This window comes from Limulus polyphemus, unplaced genomic scaffold, assembly GCF_000517525.1.
Source record: "Limulus polyphemus unplaced genomic scaffold, Limulus_polyphemus-2.1.2 Scaffold83, whole genome shotgun sequence".
Classification (NCBI taxonomy): Eukaryota; Metazoa; Arthropoda; class Merostomata; order Xiphosura; family Limulidae; genus Limulus; species Limulus polyphemus.
In genome coordinates this window covers 71,322-96,303 of record NW_013665693.1, presented here as the reverse complement: position 1 = coordinate 96,303, position 24,982 = coordinate 71,322, and the positions used below count along the sequence as shown (strand labels likewise).

The following is a 24,982-nucleotide window of genomic DNA, read 5'->3' as shown; positions in this document are numbered from 1 at the left end:
AGCTTGAAAACGTCTGCTGATTCGATGAGGTTGACTTATGATAAGAGATCTACTGAAGTCAGCTTTGTACCCGGACAGAAGGTATGGTTGTATAATCTCAGGAAGACCAAAGGGAAATCTCCTAAGTTGTCTTTTCCATGGAAAGGCCCATACGACATAGTGGATCGTCTCTCAGACGTGACTTTCCGGATAAAATGTGGTCGGCGAGGTAAGCCAAAAGTGGTGCATGCCAACAGGCTTTGGCGTTATCACGGTCCAAGACATTTCAGTTGGGACGAAGTGGAAAACAGAACAAATGGCGCTGCTGAAGACGTGCCACCTGAAGAAGCCACCGTCGAAGAAGAAACTCTACTCAGTTTTGAGAAGGGAAACGGTGAAGCTCTTGATGAAGTTACTACCACTGATGTGACTGTTACCGATGATAGGACATTTACTGATGAAGCAGATGAACCCCGCATGAAGCAGAAGCCAACAAGACGAGACCAGTACGGAAGAAGATACGTCCCGTAAAATTAAGAGACTTTATTGAATTGTAATTTTGTGATTGTAATTCTGTACAGTTGTTATTGTTAATTGTTATTGGTTTATTGTATGTAGTTATTGTTCGGGACGAAAAATACTAAGGAGGGGGCAGTGTTGCGTCATCGAGGTCACGTGACTAGTGTGGCGCCCTCTCGTTTCTAGAACTATCCTGTACTTTGGCGAATGCTCTAGTATTTACTAGATATAGGGTAGTCGGGTATATAAAAGAGGGTAATGTAATGTGTGTATGGACAGTGAGTGATTGAACTGCAGTCAGAGAGCACGAGAGACGTTACAGCGTTTGTTTAGCGCGATTGTTGAAGTTGAGTGTATCGGTAAAGTTGTATTCGGAAAGAATAAACCAGTTTTATTAAGTAAAGAACTTGTGTCGCTAAAATTTCGTCGGAACGAAGTTACGGGAAGTTAATTAACAAACGGAGACGTAACAATATATTCAAGTTGCCTCACAAGGCCTGTCCCCATTTATTGGACATTCAATAATTTCCTCTCTGGAAAGGGAGCTTACAAGTGAGTAAGGGTTACTCATGGGCAAAGATTCTCAGCATTGCAAATGGGAAATACGTTATGACACGGCTAAACATTTGAGCAGACACATTAATTCTAACAGAAACACAAAGCTGATGAAGTTTTAAAGAGAGCACTAGAAAGCTCTATAATTTGTACAATGAATTAAAGGGTGGGAGAAGAACAGCAGGGGGGGATCATCAGGTTGGCTCTGGCTATATATATATTCCCCCTCCCCAATGGTGCTGGCCCTGTACACAAATAATTGAAATCAGGCTAGCCATTATACACGCCTAGGATACAAGTGTAGCAGTGGTGTAGGAAGGAATTGCAAAATGGGGGGATGCTTGGCTAGACATGCAGATTTTACGAGGTTGAAAGTATAAAGGAGCTACTAAAAGCAGCTACCATGCAGCCAAAGGCAGCTCAATCTAGGAGGGTATGGGGGGCGCGCCCCCAAGAAAATTAATATAACTTACAGTTGCTATACAAGTCAAATATGTAAAAGTGAGGGCCCATGTGTAGTCTTGTTTGAAGCAATTATAAAGCAATGCCATGCGAGTGTTACTTTTAATCTAAGGTCATAAACTTACAGTCCACGCTAGCATCTGTTCTAACTGCAACCTATACTGAACAAATTTTAATGAAATATTGAATAAAACAGCCGATTTATGAAATAGTTGAATTTGTATGACTTAAAACACAGAATAATAATCCAGTAAGACACTGGGTAGATTTGATATGACACACAAGTTACTTTCAGCAGACTTTACTTTCTACAGATATTTTTATTTATTCTACCTACTCATGAATATTTCGATTTGATTCAATCAAACAAATCCTCAACTAACATTACTGAAAATAGAGTAGAATTGTGTTTCATACCATTATATTTATGCATATTCTACAAAGATTAACCCCTGAAACATCCCCTTATTTGGGTTAGACTCCCCATTCCTTGGGAGAGATGATGTAGGAACAAGTGAAGAGAAGCTCTACTGAATTACCACTATGGTATATTGGTATACGGTGACAATTCAAGCAAGTTTATAACTACTTACATCCTGTTCAAAAAATAATACCTAAATGCAAAATGCCTGCATAAATATATAGTTTTCTAGTTAGAAAAAGATAAGAGCTATCAGTTTTCATCTACCACACAAACAACTCAAAAGCTGGTTGTACAGTTTAATATTTCACACACATAAAATTGTTTAATAAATTTAGTTTTAGACATGTTCACACAAACACACACATGTAAAGTTGGAGGAAAGTCATCTCTTGGATAGTAATTCAGGTCGATATTTTCACATTAACGTTAATGTTTAACAGGATTAATTTTCTTGTGTTATAGGATTTTTTTATTTATTTGAGTTAGTTACTTTGGCTGATCTGCATTTAATGGTACTAATGTTAATCTTTTATTTCATTTTTTCCATGAAATGAATTATTTTAGTAGATAAAATATACATTTTATTTTGCCAGTAGGGCCTTAAACTTTAATAACCTCCACTTATCAACTTGTAACACTTTCATAACAATACTGATAAATACTTGTGCATATAAAAAATACTTGGCTAAAACATAACTTATAAAAAAGAAGATAAAGAATATATATATATATAGCCTATATATCCTCCTTGTTTAGAAAGTGTGCTGAATAGGGAAAGCTCAAAGTACAATGACAGTGAAATGTGTATGTTTGTGGTAAACTTGTAATTGTATATTTTCAACTACAGCATGTGCTTGAAACTATATTTTTTTAATTGTTTCAATGGGTGTTTCGAAAGCAATTTTCTTTAAAAAATGCTAATGGTTATTATTCTATTGTACAAAACAGTATGACATTCACAAAATAATAATGAGGTAGACCTTATGAAAACTTGAAAAATTTGTAGTATGGAATATTTCCAAGTATTAGATTAACTTAGCCGTTTAATTCATTGCAAATTAAAACTGTATGTGTAAGATACAAGTATTTAATAAAATACAGTCTGGAACAACTAAATATATATAATTTTTATTTCAAGTAAAAAAGGGTCAATGAGACAACATACAAATCAACAAATTTCAGGATACATGAATAAATTGTATAAAAATCAGTACAAAGTTTTGTTCCCTATATTTGTTTTATATCAAATCATATTTATTAATTAATTTTTTTTTTTTTTAAGAAATGGAATATAATTATGATAGTTTTTCCGACTCCACATTTGTTTGCAATGAAAACAACCTAACAACTCAATTTATTAGTATCAGATATTTTTGGACTAGTTGAAGCATTACAGAGGAAGATGAATAAAAGCATATCTAAATACTAACGCAAATGCCCACTTTCATTCATAATGAAATACAGTTGAACATCAGTATGTTGAAGTGCCAGGGACTTTGGGAATTTTCCCGAGATTATCAGAGTACTGAGGTAGCCGATCCAGGACCCTAATCTTTGTTTTGATCCATGATAAAAATAGGGTATTTGAGAGAATAAATGTTAAAGGAAACAGATGGGACAGAATTCCAATTTCAGCATTAGTCACATATTGAAAGTAAACAAGTCTGACATAACAACGTCCAACAGTAATACATTATGGTCCCTGTAAAAATATATATATTGATCATTAGTAAGAAAACCAGAAATGTCAATGTTGGATTATTGAATGGATACAAGAGATTGAAATTATAAAACAAAACTTGTATGTTTGCGTACAGTTATAAACCTTAAATATGGATGGTATTTTTCACAAGCTAGTTCTTATTTCTTTCATTGTGGTTTAAGATGAAAACTGCATTTAGTAAGATTACTGGTTAGTTAAATATTGGTATTTTTTATGATTTTTTATTTTATTTGTTGATATGTTTAATAAACAGCACAATTTGCATTAGTGGAGATAAGAAATTATTTAAATTTTGCTAGAGTAGTTCACCCTTATTATTATTTTCTTCAGAATCATGTAATTTCTTCACAAGTTTGGTAGACCCTATGAAGTCTAATTTCCGCTTTCTTTCTGAGACTCATTGTAAGTAAGACAGTTGTGAGATTCTCTTGCAAGAGAACAGCAAGCTAGGTTAATCTAGTTGCTGGCTTTTTCTTGGTCAATCACTAAAAAGAGAAACAATAAAATTATTATCAAGTGATTATAGAATATTTTCATATACAAATTAATATATTATTTTTATATCTATACTAATTTTAATGTTCAGACTTCAAATGAGCATATAAATAAAGAAATAAACTTATATCACATGTTTGTTACTAAGTTTTCTTTACTGATTTTGTGAATGGTTACCACTCTTTTAAGTGCTAATATAATGTGTAGGATAAGTAATTTACTTACATTTAAATACTGTACATGAAAACTGTATTTGCAGTGATGTGGAACAACAAAAAAATTATGAACAAAAAGCTGTTCTATGAACTACAATATAAGAGATAAGGGAAGATTTATGCTAATACAAACCTAATTTGATGGTTCAGGATCGGTGAAATCACAAAAAGTACTAAACAAGACTATAAGCACCTGTAGTCACACTGCTGTTAAAGTAAACAGAGATCTATTTCTTGTATTATAATAAACAGGTCCTAAACAAAGTTTCCTTCTTTAAAATTCTTTTTTTCTCTACCATTCAGAAATGAAAACTGATAACTACACATCTCCCCAAAATCTTGGATAACGACCTGATGTTAACCATTTTGTTACGTTATAAATATTTAGATTTAACTATAAAATTTTATTTTTATTTTTCTAGAGGTATATATAATTTTTTTTGATATTTTTCTTTTCCTTTTAGTGTATGTTAATTCCAATTAACATACAACACATAGAATTTAGTACAAGACCATGATGAAATGCACAGCTTTTTTTTTTTAATCCGACACAGTTATTTACAAATTGGAATCATACTAATCATTTAATTTCAAATGTATAATAATTACTGCTTGGAAGTGATTGTGATATACCCAAATCTTAGTATGTTCATAAAATTAGGTTTGTGTCCATCTGTTCTATGTTTCTGCATTTTAGCATAATTTACGTTTACTCATAATTACTATTGTGCATTAGATTTTGTTGGGTATTTTAATAACAATATGCACAAGAATACTGAAGATTTTAGTGAGTACAATGCAAAGAACAACCTGGCAGTGTTTGTTTTTAAGTGTATAGGATAGCAAAAAACAAATACTTCTTTATATTGACATTTAATCAAAATATTGATGGTTTCTATATTTTTTATAACAGTCATAAAAGTAAAGAGATTACTATACTGAATCAGAATTAAAACCATTCATATTTATAACCATTGATAAGCTAGTATTAACAGCTGAGGGGCTGATGCAAAATGTTTACCATCAAACTCAGTAATTGAACAAGTGACTATTTAAAAACCTTTGTGATAAAAGTGCTAGAATTCATATATATGGAACCATTATAACCTTTTATTCAATCTTCCAAAGTTAATACATTTATTTTCCATAAAAGTGTCCCTAAATATATAATAATATCAATCATGACATCTACTTAGACGTCGCAAGAGATGTCCAGAAATCTACACAGACATATTACCATGGATTTAGTTCTTACAGACATTAAACAAGAATTAATAAATAATACTAAATAACAAAAATTTGCACATTCTTAGGAAATAAAATGTGGGTAAGACAACAGGGACAAAAATAAGACAATTTTACTTAAGGCTGTTGAGGTTTTTACATATTTCATCATCATAAACAACCACTGTGCCAGTTTTAAAATAATACATTTAATTATTTAATAAGATGAATATTTGTCTTATTTCATGGCAGAATGAAGATGATTTTATTTGAAGGATGTTACAAAATCAGTATACAAAATGAGCTTTGATTTTTTTGAGAATGTATGCATTAAGACTGACATTTATTGTGAATCCACCATTGCACATTTTTCTCTTTATAGCAATTTCCCTGAATATATTGAAAAACAAACAAGAACAAAAGAACAAACAGAAACAAAAATTAAAAAAAATTTATAATATGCAACTTAAGCCCAAAACAGAATGGAAAGCTTAAAGTGTTAAATATTATTACTTTAAAGTTTAATTGATATGGAGATTTAGAAAAGTTAAAGCCTCACTTGCAAAGTGGAAGAAACATGTAACCATTATGCATACAAGTCAACAGTAAACATGACATGGCATTAATAGTAAGCACTTTTGATTTACCCACATACATACACTTTGATTAAAGTTCAGAGCACTGTGTTAATGTTAACTGTTCTTATGAATAATTTAAGAAGTAAGGTAGCATTTCATGTTAAGTTGAAAAGTTCAACATAAAAATATTTTAATTTCTTTATTGTGTGGTGGATAGTTATGATGAATAGATTGGAAATTGTGTTCATGAATGAATCAAAATAAATCTCATGCGAGTCACCAGATTAACAGCCCTCTTTAATTAATCTAAATGGGATAAAATAAAACGTTCTCTTGTGTGCAGCAATGGTGAAACAAAACACATAATAGGAATGAATAATCTTAAAATAATGAAAAATTAAATTTCATGTAAACTTTTGTTGTAATTAATCAATTTCATAAAATAGAAAAAGTAAAAATAATATGCAAAATTTATAAAAAAAATCACTAGAAACAGTAGGAAGTTGTCTGTCCTAGTTTCTAGGGAATACTGTATGGATTCATGCTGAATATTTAACAAGATTTGAAATGATTTAGTTTCTTTTCTACATTGTCATAGAATCAAAACAACATGTTTTTGAAGCCATGATCAAGAGAAGCGTAACAATGATGGAACGACTCTTGCTTTAAAATGTTGCACATAAAGTTCAGGAACCACATGAGAAAATGATGAGTCCATCAGAGTACCAGTCATTTTTAAGGATTTAGAGTTCCAATGCATGTAGTTTTAACCAAAGAGAAATGTGGAGAAATTTGGTAATGTTTTAGATTGTAAATTGTGTCTGAATGAGTAATGAGGTATCAGTGTTTAACAACTCTTCTACAGTTCTAATGGAATCAGGGAGAGGAATTATTGTGAGTACTGATAATCTATCAAACAAAAGTTGTAGGAATTACCCTTGGTGTTTTAACTGACTATTTAAGAGTTTTTGAGAAAGTACCTAGAACTTTGGGTCCAAAGTTTCAAAATTGTTGATAAAAATTTGGCAATATCAGACACTAACACCCAGTTAAAATTAAAAAAAGACAAAGCATTTTTTGCTATAGACTTGACAGTAGCATGAACAGGAGAACATCCACAATATAAACTTAAACAAGATAAATATCACTGACAAGGGATGTAATATTAAAAGAGACAAATCAGCTATAGTAGTTTACAAACATGATGGTCTTTATATAGGCATCAAACAGAATCATGACTATACCTTGAATTCTTGCTTGCAACCATTTGATAAGAAAATCCAAGTGTTTATTGGAGGTAATATTAATTTTAATGTAAACAAATGACCTTCTCTAAATTTTCCCATTATTTTTTTATCTCATTTTCTGAGTTTTTTTTTTATATTATGAAACACATGATTTTTACCTATTTTACAATATTCATTTCTATCATTCATTTTGTAATTTGAATTTATTAGTGTCCAGTAACTACCGAGATATTATTGTAACCACTGTTGCACACTAGGTGAGATTTTAATGTTAATATTGTTGCTTAGAAATGTTCTATTAAAAGTTTTTACTTTGTACATGAAAACTCATCTATTGAAGGGTCCAGTAAAGTGGTTAAAAGCTTGTGAAATAATAGTAAAAACAAACAATAGAAAACAAGAAGATTGACTGAACTATTTGTTTAATAGCCCTCTGCAGTGTTCTTAACTCTATTACTGGGCAGTGATATGATAGAAATTTTTTTAAGAACTAATATAATTTGGTATCGTCTTTAATTATTGACTTACCATTATAAAAGATTTGACAACATTTAATGCTAAAGTGCTTAATAACAGAATGTATAGTGCTGCATTATTAGAACTAATTTGTTATCTATTCTAGTTTGATTTTTTATCTATGGATTTGTGGGTCTACCGTTTGTGACCCGTTATTCACACCTACAAACGCTCTACAGGTTGAGACCGTGGATCCGTTATAAGAATGACAATCAAATCCCACTATTCGGTCTGAAAGGAGTAGACCAAGAGTTGGCGGTGAGTGATGTTCACAAGCACCCTTCCCTCTAGCCTATCACTTCAAAGTTAGGGACAGCTATCGCAGACAGTGATCATGATAATTTGTTATCTATTCTAGTTTGACTAGATCGGACTGAAGGTTAAGCCTGCAAAAAGTTTTTTCTGGAGAAGCAAAGTTTTGTTTGATATGGTTTTTCTTTAAAGTGTGGTGAACTATTTCTATTTTTGCTTAAATACATAACAGTGAAACTTGTCTTACCATCTTTGGTTGGTAATGGATTTTTCACTTCTGTTTCTGCATGCTTCATCTTAGTAGTATCAAAGCCCTTGATCCCTTCTAACAGTTGCTGTTGACCTTTTTCTTGTTCAATCTCTGAATAAATTAAAAAGTGACAATATAAACTGTGACAAAAATATTTTAATCAATTGGACAAACACACTTATTAATAAGGTCAATGAGATTTAAACTAATAAGTTATGGTTTGTTCTTCCTGGAACAGATAACAAACAGATTACAGTTGTGAACTGCACGAGTTAAATTAATGGAATAAAATCTTTTTTTTTAAATGTGAAAACAGTTTATTTGTTTGCATAAAATTATATAGCGTATTTACATAATGCATGTAAATTTGAACTTAACAAAGGAATAACAAACAGAATAGCAGAGATGATAAGCTAATAGATGGCCGCAGCATGTTTTGTTATGGCTGTAATAAAGCAATTAGTGGCATTAATTATTATTTAGCTACTATTAGATTTTGCATATCCCTTAAAGCAAATATACCATCTCAAAATTTTGAGTGAAATAAAACTAATTTTATTTTATTTCCCAAAGTTGAAAAACAAAGTGCAGTGGTTCTGTTGTACAAGTTATAACACACAAATCCTAAGCAATGAAACTTAAGTCCCTATAAAATTTTCAAAAACAAAAATGAGCTGTCGTATTGTTTTTTTTTGGATGTTTGTAGCGAAAACATATTACATTGTATAACATAGTATAATATTCTTCTATATTCAACAATTTGGAGAATTACTATGTTTTAGAGAAAAAAAATAAAAATTTGGCATTTCATTCTTTCTGTGGTTTTTAATCACACACACATTTTTTTTTTTTTTATAAACATTTATTGGTACTTCATACACATTTTTATTACATTATTTTACCTGGCAGCAAAAACATTTAGTTATGCTTATGTTAGCAGCATGAAACAACATTTCTTTAGAGGATCCCAAATATCTGAATAAAACAAGTAGATTAACTGGTTGATTGTTTGAATGTGTACTATTCTCAATTAAAATATCACATTCTTGACCACAGCCACTATATTTGTTTGGCTTTTCTCTTGAAATGCACTGTGCTTAAGCAGAACGTAAAATATTTGCTCTATTAACAAACTTAGTTTCAAGAGCCTGGACATTTATATATGTTATTTATAACAGAATATTATAACCACAATCAAGCTAAGGCTTGAACTTAGATCAAGAAACAGTGATGAGCCAAATATGGAGAACAAATGATCTAATTTAACACTCATTTTCATGATTGCAAAGAAACATATATAAAACTATTAACTGGGCCTAACTAAAACAAACATGGTAATGAAATACACCTTAAACAGTACTTGAACCAAGAAATTTCATTGCTATCTGAATGAAAAATCAAGACTCACATCCAAAATCAACCATTCTTCACTTTGACAGTAATAACAACAAACTTTTACATAAAGTGACTATAACAGTCATGTAAAAAATGTGTACAAAAAAAACAACCTATAATTTGATTTTTTTTCAAATACAAGTGCTAAACCTACTTAGAGTAATTTCTTACATCTTGATTCTTAAAGAAAATTCTTGTTGGTTAAGTTCTAATACAAACCAAATGCTCTAAAGGTCAGATGGAATGTGTTAAGTACCTTCTCTAAAACACAAGGATAATTTACAAACAATGTTTGCTACAAAAATAACTAATCACTGTGCACTGCTTTGTTATAGAAACAAATGGTATACTACTACAGAGTATAATAATTAACTATACTGTAGAAACATTTCTTAATAGAAAACAAAAACACCTTAACAATACATCATTAAATATTGTGATACAAAATGATAAAAACCTTATAATATTAATTTTTGAGTGAACACAGTGATTAACTGGGATTAAGGTTCACAAGTATTCTGATAAGACAGTATGGGGAGAAAGATTCAAATCTATATTTGTGGTAACAAAACAATTGTATACCTTGACTTTAACTTGCACTGATGTTAATGGGACAGCAGCAAGATTAACTTACCACAATTTTAACCTATATACTATTAACACAGTAACAGGATTCAAATATATACCTCTATTAACTAGACAGTAGGAAAGTTTCCAGTACATATTTGTATTTCTGGGGGAAAAAAAGAGTTATTGGTATGTTGAATAGGTTCCTATGAAATGATGAAGAGTATGGCACAGAATCTGAAACATTGGTTAGTTAGACTAGGTAATGAATTTAATGCAATACTAAGGATGTGCATTTAATTTAGAAAAAAAAAAGGAACAACTGTGGGGATAAAAAATCTTTGTAAAATTTCAACATTCAGTATTAAGGTTTAAGGGTTTAGCTGATAGAGTTTGGACAGATAATTGACAAAGTAAAAACTTCCAAGAATTCTCTTACTCCAGTATGGGATGGGGAATAAAAGTTACAGAGTGGTTTTAAAATTTCTTGAAAACAAGCATGATAGGACATAGTGTTTACTAAAGCAGCTGCCAAGTGATAATACAACAGAAATATAATATTTTAAAAAGTGCACCCTGAAAATTGGGTAGTTTTTTTTTGTTTTTTTGTAGGATGTAGTCTCAATCTATCAAAACACAACCTGACAATAGACTCAGGCATATAATTTTTTTTTAATATGTCATATTTAACTTTTGTAATTGCACAAGTTCATACAATAGATACTAAACTTATATGAAAAATATGCATCAAAAATTTGTTTTAATTTTTCATTTTGTGAAGTTCCTTAACTTTTCTATATCACAAAATCTCTAATAAAATAGGTACAAAAACCAACACCTAACTAACTTTACTTTTGAACAGTTCTAGGCAACTACTCTTCATCAAGCTCCAAAGGCAGAACTTTTAGGTTCCACACAGAGAACTGTTTAGGAGTAACGTTATACTTACATCACTGGACAAACTCATTATATATATATATGGGTTTATGACAAACATAAATACTTCTACTCGCATACATGTAAAGATTGAAAACAAATGTGAACTTTAAAAGATTGTGAGATTAAACGTCGATTGAAAAGGCAACAAAGCACAATCAAAAACTGTAGTCACACTCGGAAAAATTAAACACATATCTAATCTTTGTCATGCCAATCGAGAAAGTGGGGATGGAGAGGGAATAGCAGAAGGAGATAGTTGTTCCCTTATAGGTGGAGAGTAGTCACACAATATGTACATGTTCAAAAAATGGTGTGAAACTGGTGGGGTATAAAGACTGATGCTGATTACTAAAATTATTTTAGCAATGCTAAGAGAGTAATTAATGACAGAGATAGCATTTTGTGTGAGAGCAGGTGAGTCCGTTTCAGAATCTGAACTTTGGCTCATGTTTGTGCTTTCAAACTGATGCTTTACCAATTAATCGAGCAACAAGAGCTTCAAACTTTAAAAAGTTAACTTTCTGTCTGACTTCATTTGCATATACACATACCACCTGTTTGAAATATCTTTTCAGTCAATCTTCACAACCCGAGATGATCTATACAAAGAAGCTAAACTCTTCTTCATGCCATTACAAGTTCTTATACACCAAATTTAAAGCAATATCTGGCAATTTCACTTTCTTATTCAAATTTTTTATTTAAAGTTCACCTGACTTCTTACTAAAGGCTTGAGTGTTTATACAGACTAAGATCAAGATGTAGTAATCAAAGATACTATTAAAGTTAGCCCTGACAAGGAACTAAACTCACTATTCTACTATAATTCTGAACAGATGCCATATTCATTTTTGAGCTTCCATTTCAATGGTAGACACAAGCCAGCATTTTACTGAAAAAAATGAATGTATTAGGATCTAGTTTGCCTAAAAATATTTTCTAAACCTTAATGAAATAAAATTTTTGGATCTCATATGCTAAAAAGTTCATCCAAAAATCTTGTTCTTTTCATTTTGGATATATCTTGCCTGTAAAAGTTAGCTATATATTGTGTTTGGATAAAAAGAAGAGGCTGTATAGAAAGATTTAATACCTATGATACAGTACTTCAGATGCTCATCAAAGAATGTTTGTTTCACCATCTAATGGTGTACTGCTTCAGATGCTTATCTAGAAATATCAATTTCAACACTTATATATAATAAAAGCAATACTCTGGATGCTTCTCTCTCTCTTACATATATATGTATAGAACTAAGTATCTGTTTTAACACTATACAAGTACTACTTCTACGGGTGCTTCTATGTTTCAACACATATGTGCACAACTTTGAACGCTTGTCCAGGAGTATATGTAAAATAGATATACATATATAAATCTGGACATTACTATCTAGAATCATTTGCTTTGTTCACTGTACATCTTTTCTCCTGTATTTTCATTCAGAGATGGGCATACATATTATTCGTCATCTTTTATAAAGATACTAATGTAAGTAACTAAACAAAGATAACATTTATCTACATATTAATTCATAGATGTTTGTCTCAATGATGATAAGTATGTTACACTGTACATATTATCAAGAGTTGCATCACCCATTGGAAATGTATACTAATGAAAGTATACGTGTTGCTTAACATACATACTTAGTCATTTGGGTTATCAAATATATGTTTATTACAGAGTATCATCAGCTAGTGCTTTTCATATCTATTAGGAAATGGTGTACCTTTACATTTCAACTTCACATACAAATATAATGCAACATAAGCACCAAGAAATTTGTCTTAACAACTACGTGTGTGTAATGTACATATATGGACATCCAACTCCTGAGATATAACCATATTACATACTGGAAACAATATTAATGAATCATTTATAAAAGCATAATGAATAATAACTGAAGTTTATGTAATACACATTTTCTTTTCATGAAATAGTTCACAAATGAATGTGTTATTATTAGTGGATTATTGAAATATAAATTAATTAACTTGCAGTTAATCAAATTAAAAATATATAGTTTAAGAACAATAGAAGGAAAAATAAACAGCCTTATGGAGTATTCAGAGTGTTTCTGATGTATACTTAAAAAACAATATCCATAGAAAATTAGAAGTACTGCTTGAGGCTTTCCAAAATTTAATTGAAGTGCTGGAAATATTTCAAGTTTATAATTTTTTAAATATATTGTTTCGAAGGTTTTCTTTGAAAACATTAAACTAGAAGAACCAAAAAAGTTGCTTAGGATGACAACAGCCCAAAAACATATTAAGTTATTAACTAAATATTTTTGAATTACACAGACTTCATCATCAGCATTCTGAAATTAAGCAAAAATATACACTATAGTATACAATGACAAGTATAAAATCAGAGAAGTAGAAAAAGTCACAATTATTACACCAAATTTAAACAGATTTAATAGAAAAGAAGATTATGTATTAACAAATCTCTGATTCTATCATACCAAGTTTAATTTAGTACAATAACCATGACTTTCATTACTTGTATATTTTATTTATCTAATTACTTTTAGAATATTGATGATGTAGCCTGTGTAATCTTTAAATGATTAAAAAAGTTTTGCACTGATGCAATATTAATACTATTTTTGATTAAATTAATATTTCCAACTAATGGATCTGTTAAATCTGTAGCAGAGATGGTTGATATGGGTATTGAGAAACTTTTATTTAAAAACACAATACAAGTAATAATATTGCAACCTGCTTAGGTAAACATCAGGTTATTTAATACCCGTATCACCCGTCTCTGCTATAGATTTACTTCAAGTGGGTTCCTCAACATCATGAATCACTTAAATGATGTGAAATATTAACAGTTTTTAGTAATTAGGGTATATGAAGCTCATTTAAAAACACAAAAAAACACATTTAGACCATATCTACACTCATTCATTTGTTGAAACTGTTCTCAGAATAAATTATTTCACCCTACTAAGCTATAGGATAATCACCATAACTTCAAGAAAATAAATTTTTGGTAGTGTAAATATAGATTTATACATTCACAATGAAATACCACCACCAAAGCCACTAATTTTTGAAGTATGCCAGTAACCATCACCAAAGCATTTGAAGCTATGTTGAGTAACCTCTCACCAATTTTGTTTGGGAGAACTATTTTTTCTTCTGTAGATGCACGTTTTAAAGAGTTGCGTTTGAAATTCCTCACTCCCTGCATGATATTCTGTTGAACTTTCTCCTGTGCTACATCTTAGATTGTATGGTTAGTTTATTTACAAAACAAGCAATACTTTCCAAATGTCACATTTAAAACAATTTTTTAACAAATAGGGGAAAAAAAGCAATTATCAATTGTTTTATTCTTGATAAGACAACAAATATATCACTTTCATAAATGCACAAAATGGTTCTTTCTAAATACTTAATTATAATTTATTACTATTACAAGAGATTTTTGAAAAGATATACAAGTGAAAATAATGTATTTTTTTGAAGTAATAATACATTTAGTTACAACTAACAAACTGAAAATGATTTGTAGTAAACTATGATAAAGACCTTATTTATCGAATTGTAAGTTTATCAATACAAGCTTAGGATCAATGAAAAAAGTAGAAAAAAAAAAGCAGAATATTCATGACAAAATTATTTAAGCAAACATTAAAAACAGATCCAAATACCTTTAAAAAAAGAACAAAATATATATAGATAATTATTATATTTTTTATGGAAAAATAACTGGAGAATTTCAAAGAAACATAATTACACTTGTGTGAGTCTTCATCATTTTCTCTTTTTTTTGGGGGCGGGGGGGGGGGGCAGATATTCTGTGGTATTTCTTCACAACAGAATGGTTGTGATAGGAAGCTCTCAACAGCCATAAAAAATGGCTTGCCTCTAACAGACACTTTAACAAAGAAATGAGCTATCTGTGGATTCTATCAATTTGAATGAAGTCATTAGAGTTTGGTCGTCAACATCCAATAAGACTTAAACAATCACAACAGCTTTCTACAACTACTGTATAACAGGCAGAATGCGGCAAGTTAGCAGAACATACATCAAATTAACTCGGAGATCTGATGAAGGACCATGCACAAGCCTTGAATCATTATTTCTCACCAAAATTTGTTAATGTATACTTTTTTCATTACATAAACTGAATAAAATTAGGCAAGTTTAATAGTTATTATAAAAGATATATGGCATTTTTATATACATAGATCTAAAATAGTATTTTTAAGGGAAGTTTTAAGCTAAAATTTATTGTAATTATCCCAAATTTCATGACTAATTAGCCAACCATCCTGGTGAAATAAAATACTTATTATATGTTAAAGATTTTAATTCTGTTTTCACATAGAACATAACATGTCATGAATTCATCTACTGATTGTAAATATGATAGTAAAGTTGATTTACTGCCTAAAATTTTCATAAGGCATAACAATCTTAACAACATTCTGATAAAATCAGATTTTCATAGAATATAGATCAAAAACCTAAAAGCAAATGCAATAGAATATTTACAAAATAAATCTTCTCAATCAAACAAACTTATTTGTGTTACAAATTCAGGTGTTTCAAATATTCTTTATTATACTTGATAAACTGTAGCTATATTGATTATAAATTAAGGACTTATAAACAAAATCTTAAAACTGTTAGAAATTAACAAGAAAGATAAATTTTATACATTAATATTTTTATTTTTTACCCAATAACATAGCTGGAAGATTAGTGGAATTTTCTAATCGATCGACCACTGGACTTAATCGATTACATTCAATTAGTCAATTATTCTCACATGAGACTTGGACAATTGGAAGAATCAAAAACAGTAATAACTGGAAATACTAGTTCATTAGTTGATTATTTTCATGAGTTACAACACAAACTGATTAATCTGAACAACATTGAATTAATTGAAAATAATGAGAAAGCATAAAAGTAACATTTTGATTACTTTGACAGTTGGTATAATTGAAGCACTAATTTTAATTATTTGATCATTGTAAGTGAGATTACTTGATGTAATTGCCCAATTCTACTCAATAATGCTAATATTTTATCACATATATAACTGGTTACTTTCACAAACAAGTATCTGAAGCAATATAACAAGCATTTAAATATTCAAAAAATTTATGCTAGTTTTGAATATTGCTTTAAAGAAAAACATTCCTACAAAAATAAGGACAAGAATACACATGTTATTTAATAAAATACAAGAAATTAACATAATGGAAAATGTTAAGTGTCATTTATATCTAATAATTTTAATACATCTATAAGCAATAGCTATAAGTATAATAGTATGATACCTTCAGCACTGGGAAGGTGAATTTTCTCCTGAGGCTGAGTGTGGTGAAGTGTAGAACGCTGAAATCCCTCCACATTTTGCAGTAATGTGTTGTGTGCTTTCTCTTGTTCAACATCTGAACTCATGCATCAATCCATGCAGGAAATAAAACATGCCAAAACTCAGTAAATAAATACAAAAAGACCACATTACAATTTCCGAAACATCAATGTTAGGCATATTACAGAAAAAAAGTAACTAATTACTTCTTAAAAAAGGTAATATAACATACTTACATATTAGTTGATAAAAAAGAAAGTAGCATATTATATTACTCATTACATTTCTTCCTTTCCCTTGTTTCACAAAACAATTGTAGTGACTATTACATACTTGCTTAGAAATTAGAAACTAAAGTTTATTTTAGCTTTATCAAATAAAAGAGCGCTAATGTAGGTGTACAACAAAGAGAAGATAAGATGAACTTGCAAAAAGTAACTAATATTACTACTCCCATTAAAAATCTAATGTGCTATAACACCTCATTATTGTCAAAAGTAATATTATTACAGTAATGAATTATTTAAATAAACAATACCTTTGACTCTGAGAAATTATATATACCTAAAGATAATGCTTGTGTAAATAAACATTTTAAAAGAAAGAAAGTCACTGTTTTAACTTTGGTAACAGCAATAACACAAAGAGTTCATGATTTTCAGAACAATTCTATCTGCTATCGATCTCATGCTTTGGTGTATTTGGAAAATTAAAACTTATTTGAAACTATCACCTTATTTCTGATTAAACCTTTAAATAAAATGTAAAAACGAACATTACAATACTAATTTTAGAAGCCAATAAGCATCTACATCAAGTCTGATTATATAAAACCATGTGTGGTTAGACATTCAAAACAGAAGAATGTGTAAGTAGAAAGCATCTCTAGGCATCACAAATGTATGACTTGTTTACGAGTTTGGCAATACGCCAGTGCTAATTGCAGTAAAGCTTGCTGAAGTAATTTACATATACACAGATGCAAAAAGTATGCCTTTCAATTCCATTTAATGTTTATTGATACAAGTTTCTGACAGGTGACAGACAAACATTCCTGAGGTTCAGATGTCTTCTCTCTTACTATTCAACTTCAACAAGTTTAAAGTGCTTCATAAGTTCTCTATGTGGGTTTTAATTAGTTTGAAGAAAAGCAGGACATAAAATGCTCTGTGCGAGTATCTAAAATGCACATACAACAATCAAATACTGAGAATGAATTTTAATCGTGAGAAAAACTAACAACAGAAAAGTATTTCCAAGCTGTAAATTAAGCAAAAACTGACAAAAATGAGGAATGGAAAAAATTTGAACTCAAGCAAGATTTAGATATTATTCTCATCTGTCCAATATTTTCATTAGTGACCCACATTGAAGTATTGTAGTTAATGACTTTCTGTATTCTATATATTAATAAAGCTATATGTAAATAAAACTAAAGTATTAGAAATGCAGACAGAAAGAAGGATACCAACAAAGCTTTTCACCATAAAAGTGAAAGAAATTAACATTTGAATTTGAAAGTCTCTAAGAGTATGGTGTAACTGACAAAACTGGAAGACTAGAGAAGTTAAACATTAAATACTAAAGTATACTTAGGGTTGAAAATATAACAAAAAACACTTCTTTTGAATCTGTTAAGGGACTTCTCTGCTAATCTTTGATATGTTATCCTTTCATATCAGTAACAACTTTGTACAAGCAATGGACTGGACCCTTCCAAAAAAGTCATGCAACCAATTAATTATAATAATTTTAAAAGACTTTTATTAATGGTTAATATATTACAAGTTTCACTGATTTTCATAAATTCATCCTTTGGACACAAAAATTCACAGGAAATTTCAAAAATGATTTACTGTAACTATATCACCCTCCAGGGTTTTTTTTTTTAATAAAAAAAAGATTCCTTTAAACCTAATAAAGCTATTTAAAATTACTGAATTCATGATGTCAGAAAAACAAGTAAGTTCAAGAAGTCTTGAAACAAAATGATAAAAACCCTAGAACCCAAGCACTTTTGAAAGGTGGACCTTTCTTCTTCAGGGGAAAACCTCTTGAAAGTGCTCAGGTTATAGGGATTTTATCATTTTGTATTAGGGTTACTGAATGGAGCCAACATAAACCACACAATTACAAAGTTTACTCAACATAGCTATGCACGAGCCTGACTAGGAAAGCTTCATAATGAACCTCTATTCACCTTCTTTAGAAGGAAGAGAAACTGCTTCTCTGGTTTCAGTGTGCTTCATCTTTGTTGAATCAAAATTGGTTAATTCAACCTTGATGGCTGGAGATACTTTTGGAAGATTTTCTTTCTTAGGGCTTGACATTTTATAGCTACAAGCTCAGTGAAACTAAAAAACAAGAGTAAATAATTTTGTCATTAAATCTGAAAACAAAGTAAAATTAGAATGCTGTAATGACCAAAATAGTAATGAATTTCATCTTTCCATAAATAGTACATGATATATCTTTATTCACCAAAATTATGGGTTTGATTGATATACAAGTATTATCAAAACACTTTGTCACATCTGGTGAGAAAGGAGCAACTTCATGATGTTAAAATGCAATATAAAACCACTTCAAAATAAAGACTGAAAAATATAATCATTGAGCACCTATTACTTTTTTCAAGGGTTGGTTTTTATCAAGGCTAGCTTATTATTAATTAAAATAATGCATTATACCTATTTTTTTTAACTTTAATCTGAATGGTCTTATTTTTCAATATTTGTAATTCAAACATCACTAATTTGGTGATTTTTGCTCACAGAATTCATATTAGTATGACATGCATCGTTTGTTATTACAGAATTTTGCTTAAAATTAAAACAAGGGTTATATGCACACAGTCGTATCTAATTTAGAGCTTGGCGAGTTGCTCTCAATTAACTATGAGCATCAGTTACATCAATTAGTATGGTGTAAAATAATAGGTTAATTGAAATTAGTGTTTCCGATTATTATTATTTGTTTACTCCAACTATCCAAGTAATCAAAATAATACCATCATTATTTCTTATTTATCATTATTATATTATTGATTAATTAAAGCCAGCCTTCTGGCCATGCAATAAATGTATTAATTGATTTTCAATAAATAATAACAAGGTCAATAAACTAATATAGCATTAAAACTTGCATGTGTAAATCATTTCATTAAGGCAATAAAACAACAACACAACATAAGTGTTCTTCTGTATTGTACGTTACATGTACAGTATAATATTACTCATTCTTTACATCTACACTATATTAAAAAGTGTTTGCGGTAATTCGACCAACCCTATTAAAAAGACCCAGGCCCTAAACGTTTGACGGCTTTTATTCCAAAACATATCCAGAGATCGTGACAACATGTTTTATCCATTAGCGACATTTTCACCCCTGCTCTCCGCGTAGAAAAGTTTCGTAACGAACCCGTTCACAGAATGCAACTTTGATCAGAACTAATTTCAAATGTCAGGCAAAAAGCCGATATCGTGATAAATTTATATTAACGTATAATAAAAGACAGCTGTGTTTTTATTATATTATTATAATACTAATTTTGGAGACTAAACTTCAATAGTTAATTTTTTGTATGTTTATTTCTAAATATTTTTGTACAAATTTCACATTTTTGGGATGGAGTTGTTTGCCAATTTTGAGGCACACAGTTATCGTTTGGCAGTATTCGTCTATTCAGAATAGTAAACCATGATCGATGTCACATTGAAACGCCGAAAATTCACGCGCCAATTGGCCCAAGCTGCGAGTCTTTTAAGCACCTAGCGACACCTCAGGATTGAATAGTGGGATTTGACAGTGACTCTTACAGCGCATCAACGGCTCCAGAGAGAAATACAGCAATTTTGTAAGAAGTGAAATTAAGAACAGAATTATTTGAATCAAAGTCCTTGGAGCAAAGTTTTAGTGAATATCCCTTTGATACGTCGAAGCTCAGAAATCCCATACGATAAAAGGGCAACAACAACAAAAAAAAAGGACAATTATGTCTAAAAGTAAAATTTCCAAGCACAGTTTACAGTTAGCGATGATCACAATATGCCTAAACTGTATTTTTCTGAACACATAATGTTACTAAAATTGTTAAGATTTTATTCACCCATTTACGACTGAATACGGATAACTTGTCAAATCTGAAACACACTGCTCAGTATATCAGTAAATGCGTATTTGTTTGTTGTTCAGCACAGAATTGCACAATAAGTTATCTTTGCCGTGTCCTCCGCGTGTATTAAAACCCGAATTGTACTTTAATAAGCCAAGTTAACCCCCGAGCCACTGAGACCCACAAATATATATAGTAAACTGTGTTCAGTGGGACAACATCCACAGTCAATTTGTAGCTTACTGGGCTTTTGTCTGTTATAAACTCAAAAAATCGAAGGGTAACCCTAAAATCGGTTTAGAACACTTAATCGCAGAGTGGGATTTTTTTTATTTTTTACAAATTACGCCTGTATTACATAAGGGTAATACGCACACGGTTATATCACATGCAGATTCGTGCATGAAAAGTCTCTTTTTCGAAATATCTAGCAAAAACCATCCTGACTAAACGACACAAGTAGAATACACAACAGCTGATGAAGTGACAATGTATGAACTCAACTACCTGTCAACTAGTTAAACATATTATTAATAACTTATCGTTCTTTTTTTTCCATATAAGAAAGGATAATGAGTTCTATGACCAGATAACATCAGCCAGAATACAATAAAAAAAATGTAGGGGGATAAAAGCAGGGTTTTAAAAAGGGGGTCGTTAACCTGTAAATAACACCAGGAAGGAGACCTCACCTTAGAAAGGTCTCTTGTCCTACATACCTTAATTTTATCTTTACTGTGTTAAGACTAAAAGCCATCCATCATTTACGTCTAATTAGCCACTGAAAGAATCATTTAATCACTCGGACAGTTAATGCTATGGGTGGTAAAAAATTAGGCTTGTAAATACTTAATAATTAATAATGAAATACAAGTAGAAGAGTATAAATATTATATTCTCAAAATGAGCTTGTGATAACTTGAATATGATCATGGCAGGATATAACTTGTCTCTTTTCCCTTTTTAAGCAAACGCTAGTTATGAATAAATGTTGGTAAAATTTACAGATACCAAATTCTATGACTGACCCCTTTTCACAGAAACTATATATAGGCAGGCAATACGATTGAACATACTCGAGTTGGCTCAAAGCACCGTTAATTTCAAGTCCTTTTTCTAATTTTCTCCGAGTGCACAGAGCCACAAACTCGCTGGCAAATGGAATTATAAACCTTAGATACGGACAGGGGTTTTAACCCACCCTTTGTTCATTTGGTTTCCGAATTCACGATGCACACATAAACAGTATCAAATTTACACTACACATCATGGGAATTGGCGCAAGATTAATGTATTACATCACACATATTCCCAAATCATAATACATCGTTAAAATAAAACCACAAAGATTATACTTTAAAAATCGGTACATCAGTTTGGTGATATCAGGCAGGTGGTAGCACTGCCAAGGTTGGGATGGCTCTGATTGTTAATCGAAATGATATTTTAAATATCTCCTTGATAGGTCATCATAACTTTACAATACTATACAGTGTTTCCTTTTTATAACAATATCTATGTAGGGAATGTCTGTAAATATCATAGAAAAAAAAATCTGAATTTCTTGTTCTTTTTTTATTACACGATAACTCGAAAACCAAAACAATGGTGTCAACCAATTTCACTGAGGTGACAGTTTCAAACGGAGTATCCGCTTTTATAAGTATTATTAATAACTAGTAGTAATTACAGAAAAATCATAATTCAAGTGTAAACCATGTTATTACCCCTTGAAGTTAGCTTTTTTACAGATCTGTTTTGTTCCGTTAAAAAGCTTACGTACAGGGTGAAACAGGAATTATCAACCAATAATAGATAAACATTAAATATTACAGTTGGAACCACATTGTATTTAGAACTTGGTTATGAATACAACCTTCCTGTATTTACTGAAACACTGCATTAAATAAAAAGCAAACAATTAAAGAAAAACTTTTCAAAAAAGGAAGTAAATGTAGGGATGGCATTTGCATCACTACATAATATTACAACTGAGTTTAATTTATCTTATTTTTGTCTGTTAACATTCTACTACACTTTGTGCCTGTGCTATTATGTAGGAATGATGCAAATGCCATCCCTACTGTTTTGTTTGCATTGTTTTTGAAGGAATGATATCAGCCATCCCTACATTTACTTGTACACACATATGTTCAAGTTTGACCCTCAGATATATCGTTTTCACGAGTAACATCCGAGTTCTTCAGCACTGATGAGCTTAAATTTTTATGGTAGCGAACTATCAATAAGATATCAGGACTGCTGTTACAGTATATTCAAACAAACAAAACATGTTGTTCTATATACAATTTTGTTTATTAAATAAAATGCTTATCATAATCATTATACTTATTCACGTCCATTTATTAGTTATTAAAAATCAGTAGAACTAAGAGATATACAGATTTCCCTCTAACTGTAAACTTGTTTGGACTTTATAAATAAAAGTGAAATGCTGAAATTCATTTCTAGCTTCAATTAATGTAGTAATTTTGTCTGACCATCTATAGTTCTTTTACGCTACGGAAAATCATACATGTTAGCCTAACTATGGTAGAACCACATTGTCCTAAAAAGGACATTATCTGTCTGATACAGCTAACATATTCATATCAACTGTACTTCAGTACTTGTATATACATACATTCTTCTATTTCTCGTTATGGTAATAGTATCACTGTTGATGAACTTCCCACATAGGTCAGGGTACCCTATGACAACGAGAAAATGGTGGGGAGGGGTTAGAGAGAAAAAAAAAAAAGACATCGCAAGTCACATTTATTATAGCTACATATATAGTTGGTGAATATGTTCCAGTGCAGCAAACCCCATAAGGCCGCCTTTGTGAAACAGTCACGTGACTTCCGGAGCACTTGGGGCTCGAACTACTTGTATGACGCACAGTAAGTACTGAGTTAAGTATCGTGATTCCTAAAAAGGCATTTCGCGGCCTGCTGTCACGAAGTTTCTCCTACATACGTTTTTTATACACATGGACATAGCTAACGCGCGTGAAATTATGAAAAATGAAAACAAAGAATAAAATGGGTGGAAAAAAAAAGCAACAACATATGAAAATAATATATATGTATATGAATCAGACAAGCAAATGTAGCAAATCAGCAAGTGTTTTATATTCCATTTTGTGCAGCTATTGCACAATCAGTGCCAGCCTTTGAGACGCTAGCATTAGCTTCAACAGTTTCTTTCTGTTTGTGGCAACTTTTCCAAAGCACTTAAAAAATAGGTGAATATGTACCAGGGTTAGGTCACAGATAGTTCAATGACATATATAAAACGGGTAAGAATAGGATTTCTAAGGTGTAAAGATTCACAGTCCCTAATACAATATCTGATACTACAACTTGGAGACAATGGTTAGGGCTAGAAATGTGATTTGGTGCACGAATTGTACTGATGAGGGATTGAAACGATTTCTAACACATATTTTCCATATAACCTGATGTGATATTCAAATCTGGAGGCAGTGGTTAAGGATGCAAGTGTTATTTGTACCAAATGTACTTGACGAGTTTAAATTAATGTCACAACACATATTTCCATATAACCTGATGTGATATTCAAATCTGGAGGCAGTGGTTAAGGATGCAAGTGTTATTTGTACCAAATGTACTTGACGAGTTTAAATTAATATCACAACACATATTTCCATATAACCTGATGTGATATTAAAATCTGGAGGAAGTGGTTAAGGATGCAAGTGTTATTTGTACCAAATGTACTTGACGAGTTTAAATTAATGTCAGGATAGAATACCACACTGTTTTAAAGTTGGTGGAAAAAGTACTCTGGTGGACGCACGATCCGGAAATTAAGGTAGCCTTATAGAATTGAAGATATTATGAGGATTTTTTTGGGGGGAGGGCACATCTACAGTTTACACGATTTTTATCACAAATTTCAGACATTTCGCAATTTTACATCGATATAACAGGTCTTTATTCTTCAAAATAAATTGTGTTTACCGTTTAATGAGGCGATAACGTGGTTGTAAATTAGAGGAAAAACAATTGCTTTTAATGTATGTATATATATCTATATATATAAAAGAGGAAGTTTGTTTATTTGTTTGGAATTTCGCGCAAAGCTACACGAGGGCTATATGCGCTATTAGAGGAGAGAGAGAGAGTACTCATGTGCAAGAT

The 24,982-nt window shown here is 30.7% G+C and overlaps 1 protein-coding gene across 3 annotated transcripts in view; it reads right to left on the bottom strand.

The window, feature by feature from the left end:
- Window positions 1–3,204: 3,204 nt before the first annotated feature.
- Window positions 3,205–24,982, bottom strand: part of LOC106467843 (thymosin beta-like) — a 36,313-nt gene continuing 14,535 nt past the window's right edge. For all 3 annotated transcript variants that reach the window (XM_013928224.2, XM_022396666.1, XM_013928231.2), the window contains exons 2-5: window positions 18,900–19,053; window positions 16,662–16,775; window positions 8,437–8,550; window positions 3,205–4,147 (exon numbers count right to left, since the gene is read on the bottom strand). In XM_013928224.2, the coding sequence (XP_013783678.1) occupies window positions 4,119–4,147; window positions 8,437–8,550; window positions 16,662–16,775; window positions 18,900–19,029 (387 nt within the window). In that variant the 5' untranslated portion in view covers window positions 19,030–19,053 and the 3' untranslated portion in view covers window positions 3,205–4,118. The remainder of the gene's footprint in view (window positions 4,148–8,436; window positions 8,551–16,661; window positions 16,776–18,899; window positions 19,054–24,982) is intronic.